The sequence below is a fragment of the Sorex araneus genome, chromosome 3 (genome assembly GCF_027595985.1).
Source record: "Sorex araneus isolate mSorAra2 chromosome 3, mSorAra2.pri, whole genome shotgun sequence".
In the NCBI taxonomy this organism is placed as follows: Eukaryota; Metazoa; Chordata; class Mammalia; order Eulipotyphla; family Soricidae; genus Sorex; species Sorex araneus.
The window spans coordinates 182,102,491-182,124,106 of NC_073304.1; the positions used below are offsets into that span (position 1 = coordinate 182,102,491).

General features: G+C 41.6%; 2 protein-coding genes across 2 annotated transcripts in view; one reads left to right on the plus strand and one right to left on the minus strand.

Moving 5' to 3' along the window:
- The window catches only part of MTMR2 (myotubularin related protein 2), a 31,197-nt gene extending 27,819 nt beyond the window's left edge, over positions 1–3,378 (plus strand). Inside the window, exons 16-17 of the transcript XR_008629354.1 lie at positions 362–579; positions 3,243–3,378. The gene's annotated coding sequence lies outside the window, so the exon portion shown is untranslated. The remainder of the gene's footprint in view (positions 1–361; positions 580–3,242) is intronic.
- Positions 1,808–21,602, minus strand: CEP57 (centrosomal protein 57). The gene is made up of 11 exons (XM_012931945.2): positions 21,310–21,602; positions 16,917–17,073; positions 13,175–13,354; positions 12,734–12,855; positions 10,842–10,958; positions 10,201–10,278; positions 8,910–9,017; positions 8,414–8,491; positions 5,363–5,601; positions 4,463–4,607; positions 1,808–3,378 (listed from the first exon to the last, which is right to left on the minus strand). Exons 1-11 carry the CDS (start codon positions 21,331–21,333, stop codon positions 3,148–3,150), a joined length of 1,479 nt encoding a protein of 492 aa, XP_012787399.2. The 5' UTR covers positions 21,334–21,602; the 3' UTR covers positions 1,808–3,147.
- Between the last annotated feature and the right edge of the window lie 14 nt (positions 21,603–21,616).

Below are 21,616 nucleotides of genomic sequence, written 5' to 3' on the forward strand. Positions count from 1 at the left end.
CCACATACTTGTTAAACTATAATCTTGCTCTTCTAGTAAGGATCTAAGACTCCTAAAAGTTCATCCAATATAGCAAATTCTAATCTGTCACTTGGCATCACCCGTAACAAAAGGCCAATAGCAGTACCGGGGCATGTCACAAAGGATGATAGAGGGAAGCCAGGGCACAAGAAGGGTCTGGCCAACCAGGCTTGTAGTATCAGGAGAGATGAATGGCTCTGAGGAGCATTGATGACTGGGGACAGAGGAAAGGCAGAGGAAAGGTTGCTGGCACCTGCTGTAGGGCCCACTGGGGCGTCCCCGTAACTCCAGAAACACCCTCCCTTTTCCTTTCCTTTCTCATTCTTATGCTCTCCCACAGCTTTTAGCAGAGCCTGTGAACACTGAAAGAAACCAAACCCTGGTCTATACTGCCACCTCCTGGGAAATAGTGGACACCAAAAGGCATCGACTACCAGGGAACTGCTGGAGGTCCACAGCCTCAACTGGTAAGAGATGTGCTCACACTTCAGACACTTGCATCAATCACCAGGATGGACCATAATGACAGGGAACCACAAGAAAACAATTTCCCAGCAGGTGAGCTCAAAGACGTATTTCTCCATGATATCTGCATCAGAGCTGTCAGTGTTCATTATGATGAATAAGATGCACAGTAAACTATAAAGACACTCTTTTTGGCTGTCACTGTCACTGTCATCCCACTGCTCATCGATTTGCTCGAGCGGGCACCAGTAACGTCTCCATTGTGAGACTTGTTGTTACTGTTTTTGGCATACTGAACACAACATGGATAGCTTACTGGGCTCTATGAGAGGGGCGGAGGAATCAAACCAGAAACTCTACATGCTGTTTGGAAAGACAAAAAACAAAAAAAAGTCTTTCTCTGGCAATGTTTTCTTTCAAGTAGGAAAAAGAAATAAAGGCTTACTCAGACGCAAAGGCAAGGGAGTTCACCACCTCAAGGCCGCACTTGGGAGCTCTTCAAGCTGCAAGAGGAAAAGTACACAAGTCTAATTAATACAATATTGTAACAAGTTTTTAGACAACTTGAACATAAAGGTTAAAAAAGAATAAATACAAAGTGGTAGAGGAGTTGCAGCATATGGAGAATGTATGCCATTAAAAACTAAAAGGATGCAGCCTTTACAGACAAATGAAGACAAAAGGACTGGTAAATCTAGCTGTAATCGCATACCAGAAATGCAAACTAGAAGCCAAAAACTGACACAGCAGATTGCCTAAAGAACTTAGAAAAAGGAAAAATGGGGCTTGAGAGATAGTACAAGGGTGTCTACCTTGCACACAGCCAACCTGGGCTCAATCCCCAGCACCTTATATGATCCTAAGCACTGCCAGGAGTGGCCTAATAAAAACCTCAATGGATACAAAATAACCAGGTGGCAAAAAGTCTTTGCACTTTTGTAGTAAATCCTTACCTGTCATCAGTAAGTGAACTGCATTTAATAATGGAAAGACAGTGGCTGGATGGGTAAAATAAGATACAACAATACATGAACTTACAGAAAACTTACTTGAGCTCTTAAAAACACAGGTTCGAAGAAAAGAACAATATTCAAAGCACATGGAAATGAAGGATAGCCATACTAGTATCAGAAAAAATGAACTTTAAGTAAATGAGAATCAATGAAAAAGGTCACAAGAATGACAGGACCAAAGGTGCGCCTAACAACTGAGATGGTGATTAGACACAAGAGGTACTCACCATCCACCCAAGCCACCGACTCCAAAGGTCTGGAGATTCACTGTTGGGAATTCGATGATGCTATAAATCTGCTCACCAGAATTTACGGGAGAAGCAGTTTACTCACAATTTCAGGATATTCTGAATACTCTCAAACTAAGGAACTGAAATTAGGAAATTTGACTGGAAAAATTAAAAAGAGAACTGGAGCTAAAATTTAACTCGGAACCAACCCCAGAAGAAGCATAAAGAAATAATTTCATACTGGTTAACATATTCATGAACAGTTTTAAAAATACTTTACTGTATACCATGAAATAATTCAATCTTATTGGACTTGCTTAAGCAAAATAAATACAATTATGTACTACATTCCAAAAGTTCTAATTATTCCTCATAATCTTAATGTGCTACTTGTAAATTAATTTATTTTTAGGTTACAACAAATAAAGCCATTAGTAACAGGCTGTCTAAGGAAAATTGCAGTGTTACCTTATAAAAATTGCTTTATTGACTTGTAAGTGGCAAATAAAAAGTTGACACGTGGATCTAGTCAGAGTTTTGACACAAAATGATGACAATAGAAGATGTACAGAAAAAAGTACACTCATACTTAATATCAATAAAAGTAAATATCCAAGAGGTTCTTCAAAGTTTTAAAATTTAAAACCATAATTGCGTGAACTGAATAGCATGATTACAGATTTAAAAAATAGTAAATGTATGTTTTACAATACCCTTCTCTCTTCATTCCAAAATCTCATTTACTTCATTTTGTTTATACTTTTAAAAATATTTTTATAACTTTCACAGTTAATTGGCTTAAAATGATTAGGTGCTTCTAAATATTTTAACATTAAAATCAATATAGGTATATCTAATACTGATCAATGTTTGAAATGTGAAAAAGCAAACAATTCTCTTAAATACATATAAATACTTAAATATAGAAAACCACCAACAGCTGAAACAAGTACCTGTAATGGTTAAACTAGAAAGGAGAACTGGGGAATTCACACCAGGGGAGATTTATAAATGAGACTTTCCAAGCAAGCACTGCCTCTGATACAGCCTCATAGTTTGATCATTCAAACCTAATTTTATTTAGATGTATAAAGGTCTATTGTAAAAAAAAGAAAAAAATCACACCCACAAATTAAAAAATTGCTAACTTGTTTACAAAGTGCAATATATATGAACAGCAAATTCCCCTGAAACAGAGTGTGGGACTCCCTAGCCTCCAGAGCTGCCTGGTTTCCATTTAGGTCACTGGACACTTGAGGTGATGCAGAAGAAATGTATGTCTGATGCTGTAGTGCAGCCTGGGCCCTTAACACCTGAGTGGCCTCAACACCACAGAGTGTAAGGCTGCAAAGTAAATTGGCAACATCTGATTGATGAGGTACAGATTATTCAGAATAAAATTTATGACCTGGTACCAGTTAGTAATCCCAACACAAACTACTGCTTTGTAATGAATTCTGAATGGTTTGCATTTCTTTCAGTAACTGAAGATTCTTCCTGCTTTTTTCTCCAGGTCTCACTTTGGCAATGTCCTTCTTGTTTGTGGTCCCTAAGATCCCAGAGCAACGGCTGCTGTTTCCTTCTTCCTCAAAAGTCTTTTTGCTGGTTCTTAAGTCCTTCTTCTGCTTCTCTGTCTTCTGCTTCTCAAACTACACCCAAAAACCCAGGCAAGGAGAAGTTAATGAAAACAATCTCTTCTGTTAATGAATATATTTAATTCTTTCAATTGTAAAACAAAAAAAAAGTTATTGGGGGTTTATGTTTTCAAAGTCCCCAATGATCTATTATACAACACACTGATCGTGCACTAAGACACACACATCCATTCTGCTCTACAGTCAAAAAGTCAAGGCTGGGCCGGAGCGATAGCATAGCGGGTAGAGCGTTCGCCTTGCGCGCGGCCGACCCGAGTTCAATCCCCGGCATCCCATATGGTCCCCCAAGCACCGCCAGGAGTAATTCCTGAGTGCAAAGCCAGGAGTAACCACTGAGCATCGCTGGGTGTGACCCAAAAAGAAAAAAAAAAAAAAAAGTCAAGGCTGTGCTACCAAAGTACGAGGTGGGATAAGTGAAAAGTGACCTTGGTCATGGTTCATGAAGATCACAACAACAAAAAAAACTGACAATAGCAAGAAAAATTTTAATAGATGTGAAGAGGAGAAAGGCATGCTAGAAACGAATCTCAAAAAAAAATGAAGTACAATATATTTATACTATGGAAAAATTCTAAACTTTATTAAAAACTTGTTTGTTTTTTAAGCCACACCTGGCTGCCCAGGGCTTATTCCTGGCTTTGTGCTCAGGATCGTTCCTGGCGGGGTGTGGGCGACCAGACGCCCGCCCAAGGAGCAGGTGTTCTGGCTCCAGAGAAGCCAAGCAGTAGCATGTCCTTGGGCCCTGGCACTGCAGTGTCCATTCTGGTGGGCTAAGAGTGCTGGATTGCCCCAGTCCCTCTGACGCGGATGCAACATTGTTCTGCAACTGTCATGCGACTCAGGAGACTTCTCCACACAAAAACCCTGGCACTGACTCCCCTACACAGGGAGAAACTACCATGGGGCTTCTGCTGATTGCTTCATAAATAAAAATTAGTTTTCATAGATACAAGTAGACTAATGCCTGGAGTTCTGTTAGAAAATGAATTTAGTTTTTTTTTTAATTAAAATTTTATTCGGATAAATAGAAACATAGAAGTTAGATTAGAAAAGAATAAAAAACAAACTCCGAAGTTACCTGAGCTTGGTATTTCCGAACTTTAGTTATCTGAGCCGCTTTCGCTTCCATCTTTCCCACTAACGCTTCCAGTTCACACTCTAAGTTATCTCTCAATTCAACCGTTGGTGACTCCTGGATAAGTTTTGAAAGCTGATGATGGTCACTATGTCCAAGCAAAAGCAGGATTTGATTAGGTCCACCTCATTTCACTCATTGCAAGATGGCTGCTTTGGATCACATGGCCCGAGAGATAGCTCTGTGAGCACCAGCCACAAGCACTGCCTTCTCTGCACTGCCCGACCACTCCCAGGCACTGCCCTGCCACCACCACTTAAACAGAAATTGCCTTTTCTCTAATGAGCACCTTATACCTAAATCCTCTGATAATGGTTTGACAGTTCAGGAAAGCACTGGAGGCAAAGGCATAAAGAGGTCTTGTCTTTTATGAATCGCCCTCCCTACCACACTCATTATGCTGGATCAGTTCAGGTCAGCTGAATTTAATGTCTTACCACCACGCTCAACAACAAAACCCAAAACCTAAACCAGAAATTTCCAACTTTATTTGCCTGATGACCACCTTAAGGGAGTAGGGGAAATCATTCAAGTGCTCCCCCAGGCCCTTCCACTGTACCAATGGTTACAATCACTCCCTGCCTCCTTTCATCATTCTAGCATCCACTAGTGGTGGAAGGTACTGCCCACTTTGAGAAATACAGATGTAAACCCTGGTCAATAAACACTTAACAATGTTAAAAAGGAAAAAACTTAATCCAGTACTTGTTAAGGTTTTGATAACTTACTGAGCAATTGTTGATAACTCTGCTCAGGAAAGCGTATGGGCAATACAGGATCAATACAACCACAACTTAAAACGTCTTAGAATTAAATATAACCACAAAACAAATCAAGACTCACCAGCTCATTTGCCCAAATTCATCCTGCAGGGTCTGTAAGACCTCAGACAGCTCTTCATTAATGCTGCTAGAGGATGCAGGAGTCCCCGATTTCTTGCTCCGAACACTTCGCAAAGAAATCTGCTTGGCTAAAGGAACACTGTTGACCACTCGATCATTGCACAAGACTTTACTGTGCTGCTTCATCAGGTGCAAGACATGCTGGACGTTGGCTACCACAGCATGGCTGGGACTGGTGGACTGAAGGGAGAGCATATGGGTACTTATGGTACATAATGTGTTCCCTCTCCCAGAATAAACGACATCCTCCCCCATGCCATGGAAACACCATGACAATAGCCAAAGATCAAGCGTCTCAAATCTACCTTTCACTCTCACCTTACACCGCCCTTCTCTTGGGTTTCTTTGGCTAAAGGAAGGGTGTTCCAGTTGGTCTATCTGCTCCCAGCTGCTTCCTCTACAACACTACCACTGCCCTCCCAAAAACTGATTCCAAGCATGCTGTCCTCCCCGAATCCACTGACACTAATGCCCAAACTCAACGTGGAAAATAAGGCACAACTGAACTCTTCTTACATGCTGGGCCTTTTTCTCTTACCAACTAATTTCTCTTGATCATTGGCACAAACCATATTTGTATATGCCATTTCTTTTGTGGGGAAATTTTTATATCATTCTTTGAACCCAGTTCAAATACATAACTTTTTAGAGTCCTGTAAGGGGGATATAGTGATAGTACAGACGGCAGAGTATTTGCCTTGGATGCAGCTGACCCAGGTTCAAATCCCGGCATCCCAAATGCTCCCCCCATCCAGCCAAGAGTGATTCGGGAGTGCAGGGCCAGGAGTAAGCAATGCCGTGTGTGGCTCCAAAACAAAACCAAGAAAGAATTCCTTAAAATTTCCACATCAATTAAAAAAGAGGAGCACCGGACAAAAATCCAAAACACATCCAGGGTATAAATACTCAGAATATATCAAAACAGAGGGAATGGAATGATAGTACAGCAAGGAGGGCACTTGTCTTGCATGAGGCTGACCTGGGTTCAATCCCCAGCATCCCCAGTCAATTCTCAGGTTACGTACAGCATTTATCAAAATAATTATGTACTTCCACTTTTATTCCTCCTGTCACACACTGACAACCACTTCCAAGTGGTAGTGCCTACTAAAGTCATTTGATGGGTCTTTAAAAGAAGGACACACTAGGTCAGGAAAACCCCATAGACGTCTCAAGAATTTTGTTTTGAGCTATAAATATAATATCAGGATGCTGTTTGTCCCTACACATAGCAGGGATAACTTGGGTCCATAAGCATTACCAAGAGAGCTCTGAACAAATATAGATGGCTAGGCAGTACTCTACTATAGGGTCTGGGCTTGGAAATGTTTTTAAGTCTGTGAGTTGATTGTTATCAGTTAGGTATTAATAATTACTGTGCTAAGCTAGATAGATGAGTATCTTCATTTCAATCATAAGAGCAAACTGAATCCCACAATAAATAGTAAGGAAGAAGTATCACATGACTGTCCATATCAACTGATAAAAAAATCAAAGTTGTATCAAATGACTAACCACATCAATTAAAAAAGAGGAGCACTGAACAAAAATCCAAAACACATCCAGGGCATAAATACTCAGAAAATACCAGAACTGAGGGGATGGAATGATAGTATAGCAAGGAGGGCACTTGTCTTGCATGAGGCTGACCTGGATTCAATCCCCAGCATCACATATGGTCATATATCCCCATGGACTCAATGCCAGGAGTGAATCCTAAGTGCAGAGCTAGAACTAACTCCCGAGCATCGCAGGGTGTGATTCCAAAGCAGAATCAGAACAGAGGGCACCTCCAAGTTGATGACCTCACAGGTAGTATTATACTTAAATAAACCTCAAAATGAAATAAAACTGCCTCTCCCTATTTACACATATGATTCTCTATGTATGAAAACCTAAGGAACCCACCACCAAAATCCCTAGAGCTAGCAAGTGAATTCACTAAGTCCACAAAATGTAAACCAAAATACACTAGTAATGATCATATGAGTTGTTATCAAAACCAAGTAAAACTCAGTAGATATGCAACATTCGTGGGCACTCCAACCACCTAAATGAGCACCAGGACCAAGCATGTGCACAAGTCATTTCCACAATGAAGGGAAGGAAGAGGGATTGTGATCAGTTGGCGAAGCCTTAAGAAGCAGGAAAGACACTAAAGGAGGTAGGGCACTTGCCTTGCATTCGGCCCACCTGGATTCAATCCCCTGCATCCCATGTGGTTCCCTGAGCACTGCCAGGAGTGATTCTGAAATCAGAGCCAGGAGTAACCCCTGAGCATCGCTGGGTGGGAGCTCCCCAAAAGAACCAGTTTCTAACCTATGATTCTATAGTGAAGCAAAGGAAGTGAGGTAGGGCTAAGAGATAAAGTAGCACAGTCAAGAGACAGGTCTTCAATCCAACAGGAAATGAATGCAGGCTACAGGAGAGTACAGAACCAGTGGGAACACTTTTTAAAGTCATTTATCAAGACACAGAACTCTAAAAAGCAGCAGCAGCAAAACTAGAAAATGACTCACTCCTCAAGCTTCTAAGGCAGATTTACTGTGAGATTAAAATAAAACTAAAACTCCAAACTCATAATTTGATTGGATATTCAAAGACATTAATCAAACCAGCAAAACTGCTAGTGATAAAGTAGTATAAACTAAGACAGTATTAAGTACTCCTTAGCAAACAGTAGTCAACAAAATCAACATCTCTACAAGAGTAAAGACATGGAAGACCGAAGTTTATGTGTAACTTGGAGAATATACGAACTGTGAGGACAGACAGATTCCTATTTCTAAATATACAACAAAATGGGATGAACTATTCTCTTGACCACTGTATGCAGCCATACTTCTCCATACCAGGGTCTTTTCTGGTTCATAACTTTTCTCCTGAATATAAATTTATCTGCTTTAAAATTTCTTCTCCCTACTCTCCCAATCTCAGAAAAATTTTCTCCACATTTATATCTCACCAAAAACTCAGAGAGTAACCAACTCACCTTCCCAGCCACAAATGGCATGTCGCCCAAGCACAATCTATAATGTGGCTGCGCAGAAAAGTAGTTCCTGGGCCCTTTCTAAATGAAGGGGAAAAAAAAAAAACATGCATGTCAGTAAAAGCTATCTAAGGCTAACGCAAAACGTCAGCCAGCCTACTGCTCGTCGATTATTTGTCTGATTCATACTGGCCCTGTGAACCTCAGTGCCTATGAATACTCATCAATATGCACCTACCTTAGGAGAGACTGAACAGTAAATGCAGGAGCCACAGTCAGAAAAACTGCATCTGCATGTACTTTAAGCGGAAAGGTATTTTAACTCAACAATACAGTTTCAAAGTGCTTTTAAATAAATTATCTAATAACAAGGGAAAAATTTTAAGAGGTGTTAAACTTTTCTTTCCTCTCCAGATTCACCCAGAATGGCAGCACCGTGTCTCAGGAGTGTTCTCAGATGAATCATAATCATCACTTTGGCTTATTTTTGTTTTCATACCTTTTCTGGTGGTTTTGGCTTCTTTTTTTTCATTCTTCTTACACTGGGAACACAGGGGACTGTCTTATCTTCAAGGATAAGTCTATTTGCTTCAAGGCCCGTCTGCAACTAGTAAAAATTGAGAGCCTAAATGTAAAGCTGTAGAAATGAAAAGTTATGACTCCCACTTGGATCTGCTACTCAAAGGGCTATAAGACCTTTAGTAGTATGACAAATCATTGTCAGCTGGGCAACGGCTTTAAACCAACTGTCAACACTTGCAATTATTTAAATTAATGCAATTTTATCTGCAAGAATTATTAAAAACTGAATTTTCCTTTTAAAATAATTATGTATGTATATATGCAAGTCTGTCGATCAACTCTGGGGAGTGAGGTGGTGTGTGTCAGGATCACAGGTACCAGGCTTGGATCTACAAGACTGCCTTCTGCCTCACAGGTCAGTGACAAGGTAAGGTTGCCCCTGCTTAATGACCAGCTCTCAACTGCCAGTCCCCACACCCTCCCTGGGGACTGGTTTAATGACCTATGAAGATGGTTCCCTGGCACTGGTCCCTCCCTGCCCCTTCAGACACCAATGGAAGTCCAGACTGTTGCCTGTTCTTCTGACTGGCTATAAGCCAGAGGTGTCTCTATCCCCACCACTTGAGCTACATTAATCTGCTAGTGATTCACAGAACTCCACTTACTAGATCACCAGTTTTTTATCAAAGTGAGGAAGCCTTGCACGGTTGATGTCCAGGAAAGAGGACAGATCGTCCACATGCTATCCAGCGGAACCACTCTCACCTGGCCCCAGGTGCCCCAATCTGGGAGCTTGCAGATCCCTTTGGTATGGGTTTCTAGGTATGCCTGATATAACCCACTTGTGATGGACCCAAAGCCAGTCTCTCTCCCCTCCCTGGTGGACATGGACTGGGAATGAAGGTGTGTTTCTCTCGTCACATGGTTGGATTTCCCACCTGTAGATGCTTTCAAAGCCACTCAAGTATGACTTAAAAGGGGTTATTATGAATGACATGTTTTATCACTCTTCACTCAAGAACTCCAAATGGTTTCATTTTTTATTCATATTTTGATTTTGGGGTCACACCCAGCAGTCTTCAGGGCTCTGCACTGGAATCCTTATTGGTGGAGCCAGATAGGATGCCAAGGATCAAACCAAGGTCAGCCGTGTGCCAGGCAGACGCCCTCCCAGCTGTCCAATCAGCTCTGGCCCTCCAATGGCTCTAGCCCTGTGCTAATATGACCAAACATGTATCATTTTACCATGAATTAACATGTCAACGAACCTGATCTGCCTTAGCTTGCATGCGTTTCCTTTCCTTTTCCTCTTCATGGAGTTTTGCTTCCAACTCTTGCATCTTTTTCTAGTAAAAGAGCAAAGAATTTGAGATCTATTTGCAAAATCTTAATATAAAAAGATTAGGTTTAACAGAACAACAAAAGTTGTCGAAGTTTAGTTTATTATACTGTCATACTAGCCCAGGCTAGCCAGCACTCAGGATCCTTATCTATCTGACCCAATATTAAAACTTGTCAGGCTATCACGAGGTATCTGAAAAGAATTACGAGTAAAATCTCCAGCAAGGAATAGCTTCATAGGAAGATACATTAGCTGCATGGAAGCTGAATCCAGTATCAATTCATTTCCGAAGTAAATCAATTAAAACTAAAAAACTTTCAGAAAACTAAACCAAGCAATGCAGTCTTAAATGCTCAAATGCATTTCCTTTCAACAATTTCAAGAAGAAATCTTTCTTGATACTGCTCGACTGAAATGTCTCCACATTCACACTTCTTCATTTAAAAATTCTTAAGTACTTCTGGGCTACAAGATCTTTTTCTTCCCATAAATATCCCATATCACTAAACAACCATCTTTACAAAATAATGGCACAACTCCACATGGATGAGGAAGACATTCACTGACTTCTGCAAGAACTTGCATCGTGGTAAGCTTGTTGTACTCCTGCTCAAGAAGATCCAGTTTTTCAAGCTGGTTCTGAACATGTGTTTGATCATGCTGTCGTTCTCTCTCTAGGGAAACCTGGGAAAAAACAGTAAATAGAGCATGACAACTTGACAATAAAAAGTTAAACAACTAACACTGAGGGAATCTTACATACAATGTGTAGTACTTGGGCTTTCATAGCATTTATTAGATACTGGCAGGGGAATTCACACACACACACACACACACACACACACACACACGGAGTTAGGTCTGATTCTCACACACACACACACACACACACACACACACACACACACACACACACACACACACACACACACACACACACACACACACACACACACACACACACGGAGTTAGGTCTGATTCTCCCTGTCTCTAAAGTAATAACTATGATTCTGGTATCTATAATTTACTCTCCTTCAGGATTCCCTCATTTAAAATATTCCTTTTCTCTATCAAAGTTAAGGGTCTGAAGTCCTCAAAGATTTTAAGGACAGTCATTGGGTAAAGATAAACTAAGAAGTGTAAAATACAAACTTAGTAGTGAATAATTTGGGTACTATTTATAAAGTACAGAACTGAATCTTAAACAGTGCATCTGTGGAAGTCAAATCTGTAGCAATACTTTTTATTCATTTATTTATTTTTGCTTTTTGGGTCACACCCAGCGATGCACAGAGGTTACTCCTGGCTCTGCACTCAGGAATCACCCCTAGAGGTGCTCAGGGGACCATATGGATGGGATGCTAGGAATTGAACCCAGGTCGGCCACATGCAAGGCAAACACCCTACCCGCTGTGCTATCGCTGCAGCCCCTATAAGCAATACTTTAATACAAAAATTTGAAAATGATAAAATAACATAAAACAAAGACTTTCCCATGAATTTGTGTGAATTATTCTTTTCTATCTCCCTGGTGGATAGACAGTTACAGCTCTTAGGTAAAAAATTGGCACCAGTTATATAGGGATGTAGTTCAGTGACAAATTATATGCCTCACAAAAACCATGAATTTGATCCCCAAAACTATAGGAAGGTAAAAAGGCACAAATCATATTAATTCCAACATTGGAACTATTCTTATTAAAAATATTACTGAAAATTTGCTGAACAGGACTATAACTCAAAGGCATTATTATATATGTCTACCTTGACATGCTACTCAAGGCATCTTATCATTATTAATAACTGACTTAGCAAGATAACTATAATTTTTAATAAGATTCTGTGTTAGCAATTCTGCTTTTATTTTATTTTTGCTTTTTGGGTCACACCCAGCAATGCTCAGGGGTTACTCCTGGCTCTGCACTCAGAAATTACCCCTGGTGGTGCTTGGGGGACCATATGGGGTGCCAGGGATTGAACCCGGGTCGGCCGTGTGCAAGGCAAATGCCCTACCCACTGTACTATCTCTCTGGCCCCAGCAATTCTGCTTTTACTGTATAGTTCAGCATCACAGTGAACACAAAACACAGCCCACAACATGACCCACGATCCTGTGTGTTCCACGGAGGAAATGGAGACACAGTTCTCATGTGAGAATGAGCAGAACCACAAATGAACACGATTTCTGTCCTGGGCTCATAGCCTGTCCAAAAGGGAAGATATTTAAGAACCATATGCAAAGTACATAAAGGCATCCAAAGAAGGAACACTGCTTCAGAGCAAGTAACACATCCTTCAAAGCTCTACAGTGCTAGATCATCCAAATGAACTGTTGGTTCACTGGTCGGTTCAACCAACGGTTACTTGAAGATGAAAGAATTCTAACAGCACTATTAATCCTTACTAAGAAGAAAAGTCTTTTCGACTCTCGCTGATATGGAGTGTTCATTGCCACACACCTGTTTCTCTAAGACAGATGTCCTCTCCATTTCAGCGTGTTTTATCATATTCCGCATATATTCCAACTGCTTTTCTAAAAGATTACATTTATTTTCTGCAGCCAGTAACTGAGATGCCAGTTCTAAAGAGAACACATTAAAAAAAAAAAGCAGATTAGTCAACTCATCTGATAGTTCAAAAGAAGTTTAACAGAAGCTGAAGCTACTATGTAGACAAAATAACTTCTGAGAATCCCAGAAATATTTTCCAGAGAGCTAAGCCATTCACTTCCCACCTGCCCAGTGTCTGTAAACAGAATGTGTGTTAACATTTGATCCTCAATGAGTCAAAGACTATTTTTTAATGTTTAAAAACAATGACACACAAAAAGGCTAACATGAAAATTTTTTAATCATTCTGCAATATTTACAGAGCATTTCATTTGTCGTAATGAAACAAACCTTGATTATGCCTCGATTCCTCATTCTTCGAGTTCTCCCTTTCCTGTATCTGCTCATCGAGTACTTTCTTATATTCAGTTGTTTCTCTAGACAAGGTTTTCACGCTTTCTTCTGCCTGAATCCTTTCAAGTTCCAAGCGTCGAATCTTATCTTGAAGATTCCTCAGAGCAGAAAAAATTGCTGCCAAATATAAACAAATATTCTGATAATATATGTGTGGGAAGTTCACTAAAGAAGAGACTCGCCTCAATAAAAATTTAAACCACTAGGTAGGTGCAGTGAAGGAGGATCACACTACCGGAAACAATACAGGATCACCTTCATTTTTCAAAAAGATCTCTTTTCAGTCACTGAAATGTGGAGTACTCAAGTGAAAAAAAAATAACATTACTCTGGTAAAAACATTCCCAGTCATAACCTCAGTAAGCTTTTATCAACTGACATTAGTAAGTGACAGGCCTTAAATATTTTTTCCTGAGATTATATGAGTGAACTCTTGCCTTTTCTTCTTATATTGCCTTCATATCCCAGGCAGCACCGTGCCATTTATGTTCAAGTTATAACACTACCTAGAAAATATTTTTAGTGAAAAATGATCCAAGTAGAAATGAGCAATTGAAAACTCTATTCCTGTGCTCACATAAGCAAAGATAGTTGTAGGGAACACATTTCCTGTACAGAAAAGGGATGAGCAAAGAACCGGGCTGAGACCCATTTTCTCCAGAGAATACCACTTTTATCTAAAAGAACTTCTGACCAATTATAGGTCTGACTTAGGTTATCTAACAGCCATTTTCTCAAAAATTATATGAACCTATCACTTCAAGGATCTAACTGTAACTTGTGCCAGTGATAAGATTCAAGTGAAAAATCAAATTCTAAAAAGAGTTACCTTAACTTTATAGCTTCCCAACCAAAAGAATTTCTTCTACAGGAATATCTCGGAGATACTGTAGGTGTGGTTCCAGACTACCCAATAAAGCAAATCAGATGAATTTTTAGTTTCCCCGTGTATTCAGAAGGCAGGTTCACATTCAACAGTAGGCTAAAGCATGTAATAACACTATATCTAAATATGAACATACCAGGACGGAGAAAGCTGTAGGGGCTAGATACAAGCTCTGCATGCTGAAGGCTTGGGTTTGCTCCCAAGCACCACGTTGTCCCATGAGCAACTATTGAAATAACACACCCGTCGTCCCAGAGCACAGCTAGTTGTGATCCCAAATCAAACAAAAATAAACATATCTTAATTTTAAGATATTTTACGGTGGAGAAATGAAAGGGACAAGTTAGAAAATAAAACTAGTCCAAATAAAGATGACTCAAGGAAACGTGCCATATTTAGACTGGTCGTATTAACTCTGATTTATTAATAGTATGTAAAAAAAATACATTGGTGTGAGTCAATCTATCAATATAAAGGATATACCGGTAAAGTAATCTTTCAAAAATAAAACAGCATTAAGGGACATCAATGGTAGCAGCCTCTGAGAAAAGGGTTACAGAGCAGGCCTGAACTTGAGTCAACTCCTGGAAACCTGGTTTTTGGAATTTCCCCAAGTTACTGATCAGTTTTCATGTATCCTAAGGGCAAGAACCCTACTGATGTGTGCCTACAAAGTTTGTGCACACCATATGCTTTACAATGAAGCTTGTAATTGGCTGAACAGGCACAAAGTACACAGAGGCTCTCTGCCACAGACCTGGTTTCTCGGAGTCATAATTGTGAGCATATTACTGCACACACATGCAGCTCACTGCTAGGGGCATGCTCTGCCTGAAAGCTATGAGCAGCTCTGGAAGCCTGCAGCTGGGTTTCTCCAGATGCCACCTGATGGCTTTCCTTCTAGCTGTTATTTCCTTGTAACCTTTCACTAAAATAAACCACAGATTCCATGACAACCACTTCTGAATCTTGTATTTCTAATGAACCTCCAATCATGTAGGAGACCTAAAGGTTTCAATGTCAGAGCACTTAAAAATCCAATCAGAGCTTTTAAAAAACCAATCAGGTTTTTAGATTCTATGCTGCAACATTTTAAGTAACTACCATTTCAAAATCTTGTTGTATAGGCTAATAATATTATCAAATTGATGGGGTGGCTAGATAATATTACTACTTTTCTAACTAATCTTTCCAAAACAAAACTTTTTTCACATACTTTAAAATTTATTACCACAAATGGAATGCAAGAGTAGATTAGAATCAAGCTGTCTTCTATTACGCCACAAATGAGATTTACGAGAGAAAATAACACATCTTTCTTCTACATATTTTTTAAATTTGAGAAATAGTTTTTCTTCATCAAAATAAAACACATGTAATGGGTCCTCAAAATAATTAAGATGCTACAGAAGAACAGATGGCAGGAAAAAAAGCACAGATGGGCAGTCAATAAACTGTTATCACTACCACACATAGGAGCTCCAACCTGCCCCTCCTCCTAGTCACAGGAATTGAGTGTTCCTGCCGGAGACACCCACCATGCTTTCACTCTATCCCAGGGGCCCGTGGGGGGGAGGGACAGTCAACAGCCCAGACAGGTGGCAGCAGCCCCACTGATTCATTTGTGTGCAGTGTCTCATCACCTCATTAGCTGCAGGTTCTAGGACAAGTAAAAAGCAGGAAGTACTGGCCTACAAAATTGCCTCACAGCTAATTATCTCACTTCAAATGTCCAAAAAAAAGTGATGTGTCACTGGAATGATACTGGTTTACATTTTTATGTAAGAGCCTAAGGTAAACTTTTTGAAAACCTATTGTCCAGATCATTTCTCTACTAAAGCTCAAAATGAGTTTCGGGAAACCTGATGGGGAAAAACAGCTTAAATTCCCTGTGCACTGTATATTTTCAAGGTATTTATAAAACAGTAAAGTGAAATGGTAATCTACCAATAAATACATAAAATCACAATTACACTAATAACAAGGGTTTCCCCCCACCAACATACTAGTGACAATTAAAGCACTAGTAAACAAGAAAAGCTCATCACAGACTACCTATCTACCCCACGAGACTTCATTATTAAAAAAATATTTGAGGCGATGTAATTGGGGAAATGTTAAGAGAAAATGCTTTTGATACTTCATATGCTCATCATCTTTCAGATGTTTGTCTGTAGAACCTGATACCTACATTGTACAATCTGATAACAGATGAAGTACATTTTATGGAAAGCAATCACATTTCACCTTTTTTGTTTTGTTTTGTTTGGGGGCCACACCCAGCAGTGCCCATTGCTTACTCAGGGCTCTACTTAGGGATCACTCCTGGCACTGCCAGGAGGACCATCTATGGTGCTGAGGACCATCTATGATGCAACCAGGGATTAAACCCAGGTTGGCTGCATGCAAGGCAAAGGCCTTACCCACTGTACTACCTCTCCAGGCAGAAAGCTTCTTTGTCCCTAAGAAAATGGTGCTATGAACCATTTTCAGAACTCACATGATTCAGAACACTAATGAGTTTGGGGCTGGCGTCAAAGGGCTGAAGCATAGGTTTTATCCATAGGAGTGGTGGGCTCAGTCCCCAGAGGGCGTAGAGGAATGCAGCACACCCACCACGAGGCATCCCTAGATAAGACCCCACCAACTTAAAAATTAAAACAAGGGGATTCTATTTTAGGAGGCTCAAAAGAGGGAAGGTAAGTATATCCTCTTCCTTAACTTTTGAAGGGAAGACACAATGAAGAATTCAATGCGTAAGAACAGGCCACATCCGCCTGCAGTGGCTGTTACCTCTGCTGTTGCTCTCGGGGTAGGCGACTGTAGGCTTGCTGGGGGAGCGTCGCAGGTCACTGTTCAGGAAAGGCTTATCGGGAGGGTACACTACGTATGGAGAGGAAGAATGGCGAACCATATTTCCACTGGACTTTGATGTTTCGGCTATACTTTTCTGAAAAATAAAAATACAGCAATTACTTTTCAAAAATTAAATTGCAAATAGCTCATAAGTAATTAAGTGACCACAGGACCATTTTCTATTAACTAATAAAAACAACAGAGAAAAGTCAATTGTTCATAATCGAGAACTCAATTATAAGACTGTAATAGAACCTTTATCACTGTGGTTCCTATGTGGATGGTGGGTGGTGTCAAGAACAATGTAAGATGAGCTCTACCATTGAGTCATATCCATGGGTCCCTTCAGTGCTCATGTTTGACTAAAGTGTAACATACACCATCAAAAAAATAAAATAATGCTCAGTTTGAATACAATTGCTGAAGATAATTAAAACATAGTATTCACAATTTTATTATATAGCATTTTGATCATACTGTAAAATATAGCCAGGGATAAAATATCTTTTTACCACATTAGAAACTGCTACAAAATGACTGAATTAATCCACTTCAAACAAACATATATTTCCTACTTGTAAGATACACAAAAGGAAAATATGGCATGGTCCTGTTGGTTTCAAACATTTATAGCAAGGGCAAAAAATAAGAAATATCAAGGCTTGGGGCTGGAGTGATAGCACAGTGGGTAGGGTGTTTGCCTTGCACACGGCCAACCCGGGTTCTATTCCCAGCATCCCATATGGTCCCCTGAGCACCACCAGGAGTAATTCCTGAGTGCAGAGCCAGGAGTGATCCCTGTACATCACCAGGTGTGACCCAAAAGGCAAAAAAAAAAAAAAAGAAATATCAAGGCTTATCAAAGAGATAAGACACAATTATTTCCACATGCATCATTCTGACATAAGCAGGATTCTAGTTTGGAATTGTTCCACATGCTTACTTTATGGTAAAATTAATGCTAATTATGGAGATTTTATATAACCCATTAGTATCTTGTCATTAACCATCAAAAGGAACAGGAAGTTATTTTAGAGCCACAGCCAGTTGTGCTCAGCGATCCCTCCAGGCAGTGCTGGGGATGCAGTCACCTACATGCCAGGCAAGCACCTCAGCCCTGGGTACTCTTCTCTGGCCACAAGGAAAAATTACTTATCCATATATTTATGAACATAAACCACCTCAAATCTACTTACAACTTTTAGGAACATTTAGAATTATTTAATATTGTAGAAATGTTATGACTTTGTAAATTCACACACACACACACACACACACAAAAAGTCCATACCTTAAAAAGTCCAAGATAAACCATCTTCATTATATTCACTGCTTAGGAATTTGTTCCTTAACGAAACTGTTTTGTAAACTGTATGAAAAGACTGCCTAGGCCAGCGCTTTCTACTCATTATCTCCACTTGCACGTTAGTATGGACATCTCAAACCTTTCCCTACCCACCCAATTCCTAAACCTACTCCCAAATCTACTCCTCTCCAGGCTTACAATAACCTGACACCAGGAGCTCAGTCAAAACCTTTAGAGAGGCTAATCTGTCACATAGCCTACATCCATCCTTTTTCCAGTAAACCCTGCTGGCGCTTTGTTTTCAAAATCTATCCAGAAACATATTTCAAAGTATTTGTCACAATCATAAACTTATGCCTGAACTACTGTAACAGCATCATAATCGCCTTTTTTTTTTCATTTGTTCTTGGGACTAAAGCAAGTAATAGCTCAGAGAGCACCCCAGGCAGTGTTCCAGACCTTTGAGCTGTCTCTTGTCCCCAGACCACTCTCATCCAGATCCCAGTAAGGCAGTTCTCCAAACATTATAACACCCCATACCCCATGGCAGTAAAATGGCATATGCTACTAAGAAGAGGGGATATAAAGGAGCCTTTACTTCTTTCAGGGCTGGTGGGAATGTAAACATGACCAGCTGCAGACAAGTGCCTTAATTCCAGAACTCTCTTCCCAGGCCCTCCCTTTGTTAGAACCAAGGGAAGCAAACATAGGCCAGTATGAGGTGACCACCAGCTCTTCTATGATCATTTAATACTCGATGTATTAAAATCAAGCCCAGACATCATGTCCATTTAGTTACCATGACAACCCATGAACATGACCAAATACGGTGAGAACCTCAGACTCCTGGCATTCCACCCACATGGAAGAGTTTGAGGGAACTGATAAGACAGGACAAGTGAAGCCATTAAAAAAAAAAAAAACCGGTTAAGCAGGACGAAGCCGACCTTCTTCTTTGGACCCCCACTACCTGCACTTGCAGGCATGTCTATCGATCTCTTCTTGAGACACTTTAACCCTGAACTAGATACTAGTTTCTTTCACTTGTCTTCTCTCCTTTGCTTGCTTATTGTGTGCTCAATGTAAACCTGTTCTTGGGGAACCATGAGTCAATCGGGGCTGTGCATACCGGTGATGAGACCTCCCTGCTTGATGGAAGTTGGCAATCACACGTAATCTTCATTGGGGGGAGTCATACAATGTGGATGGTCTCGGTTCAATCCCTGCCACCACAGTTCCCCAAGCACCCTTGGACATGGCCCCAAAACAAGCAAAATATTATAATCAGAGTTCCCTATTAAACCTTTGGCAGTGTATAAAATGTTTATATCTTTCAAAATGCACCATTATGGGATATTGTCTTTTAAAGACTGCTTTTTATAAATCCCTGTTAAAGAACCCTATGTAAAAGATGGGCGACTCCATTAATGTCACCGGAGAATAACTAGGGGTCTCCCACTACAAGTCACCCATACCTTTGTGCTATTTCTCCCACTCACATACTTTTTTTGGTTTGGGGGCTACACCTGGCAGTACTCAGAGCTGACTCCTGGTAGGGCTCAGGGGACCATAGTGGAGCATATGGAGTGCATGGGGTTGGACCTGAGTCAGCTGAGTGCAAGGACCCTACCTACCCTCTGTACAACTGCTTGGATCCAATACCATTTTGGATTCTTAGTCCCCCCCCACCCCCGCCTCCAGTGTTGGATATACAGCTTTGGTTGATGTCTATGAAGAAAATCTGATGTCCCAGGAAGTCACAAGGTAAGGCAGGACACAGCACATTTCTGTGAGAAAAGCTAAGGGACTCCCACCTGGTCCGAGGACTTCAGATCACTGAGAACTCAGCTTCTCAGAGAAACGTTTGCGCATGCAGTACAGGGAGCATGAAAACCAATGAACAAATTCTCCCACCTTTCAAGATATAACATTATATGAAGATATGACACTCTGCCATTTTTATTTGTATAACTTTAACCTAACCCCTGTGAGTCTCATTTTGCTCATGCAGACACAAAATTTAAAACACTGACTGCAAGGTAGCACCATATAATCACTATCATTAGACCTCTAAATGTTTGGTGATAATAGTGAGAGAAGCAGAAAGATGCAAAAAAAAAAAAAGGAGTATGAAGCTATTCATTTTATTAGTGGAACCATGCAGCGACAGGAACTGAACCCTGAGTGTCACTCCTGCAAGGTTCTATCACTGAGCCATAACCCCAGACCTTCATTAAAACAAAAAAAAAAATCAGGTAACTATGCAGCAGGCCGTTTAAAAGCCTGCTTTATGGCCAGGAGGTCAGTTAGATCTCGGGCTTGAAATGAACCTGAGTTCCTTTACTCATAGCTCCTGGGCATCGGGATGCCATCAAAGACTTCTGAACCGGGCCGACAACTAACCGCCTGATTCTGGTGATCCAATCAATCCCAGGGAGCTTCGGGGGCCCTCTGTAGGGAGTCCATACAGAGAGATCCACAGAGATGGCTAGCTACAGGGGCTACCGCCGCTACTGTCGCACACAAGTACTGGCCACCGCTATTCAAATGCACCCTCGGCCCGGAATCTGCAGACGAGACGTCCACTCAGGGGGGCACATCCTGGAGTGACTGGGTAGGCGCCATCCACTGGGGGTAGAGGGCGGGGTGAGGGGAATAAACCCCGGGATGACTGGGGTGGGGGTGGGGGAGTAAGTAAGACCCTGGGATGACAGGGTGTGTTACAGAACCCAGCTCGGGTTCCTCCTAAGGGGGTTCCACGCTGAGGGAGTCCCGCTAAGGGGGTCTCACGCTGACGGGGTCCCGCTAAGGAAGTCCCACGCTGAAGAGGGTCCCTGCTGAGGGGTGAGGGGGGGGTCCTCGCTGAGGGAAGTCTCATGATGAGGGGTCCCGCCTGAGGGGACCTCACGCTAAGGGGTTCCGGCTGAGAAGGGGTCCCCGCTGAGCGAGTCCCGGCTAAGGGGGTCCCACGCTGAGGGGGTAGCAGCTGAGGGGGTCCCGCTGAGGGGTCGCCCGTCTCCTCACCGAGAAAGCCGACGCCGACGCCATCTTCCCGCCGCCGGGTCGCTCGGGGAGACGCGGGGCGCGAGCCCCCGCTCGGAGACTCGGCAGCCGCCGCGCGGGGAGCGAGCCCGAGCCGGCACCCCAGGTGGACGGGGCAGTGCTGCCGGCGGCCGCTCGGCCTAGCCCAGGCCCCCGCTGCCCACCGCGCTGCCGCCTTAGGGACGCAGACGCGCCGCTGGAAACTCGGAGAATGGACCGCGCCGCCCGGACAGACGTCCCGCACGGCCAATCAAAGAGCCGAGTGCTCCCGGGCGCCGGGAAGACCCGC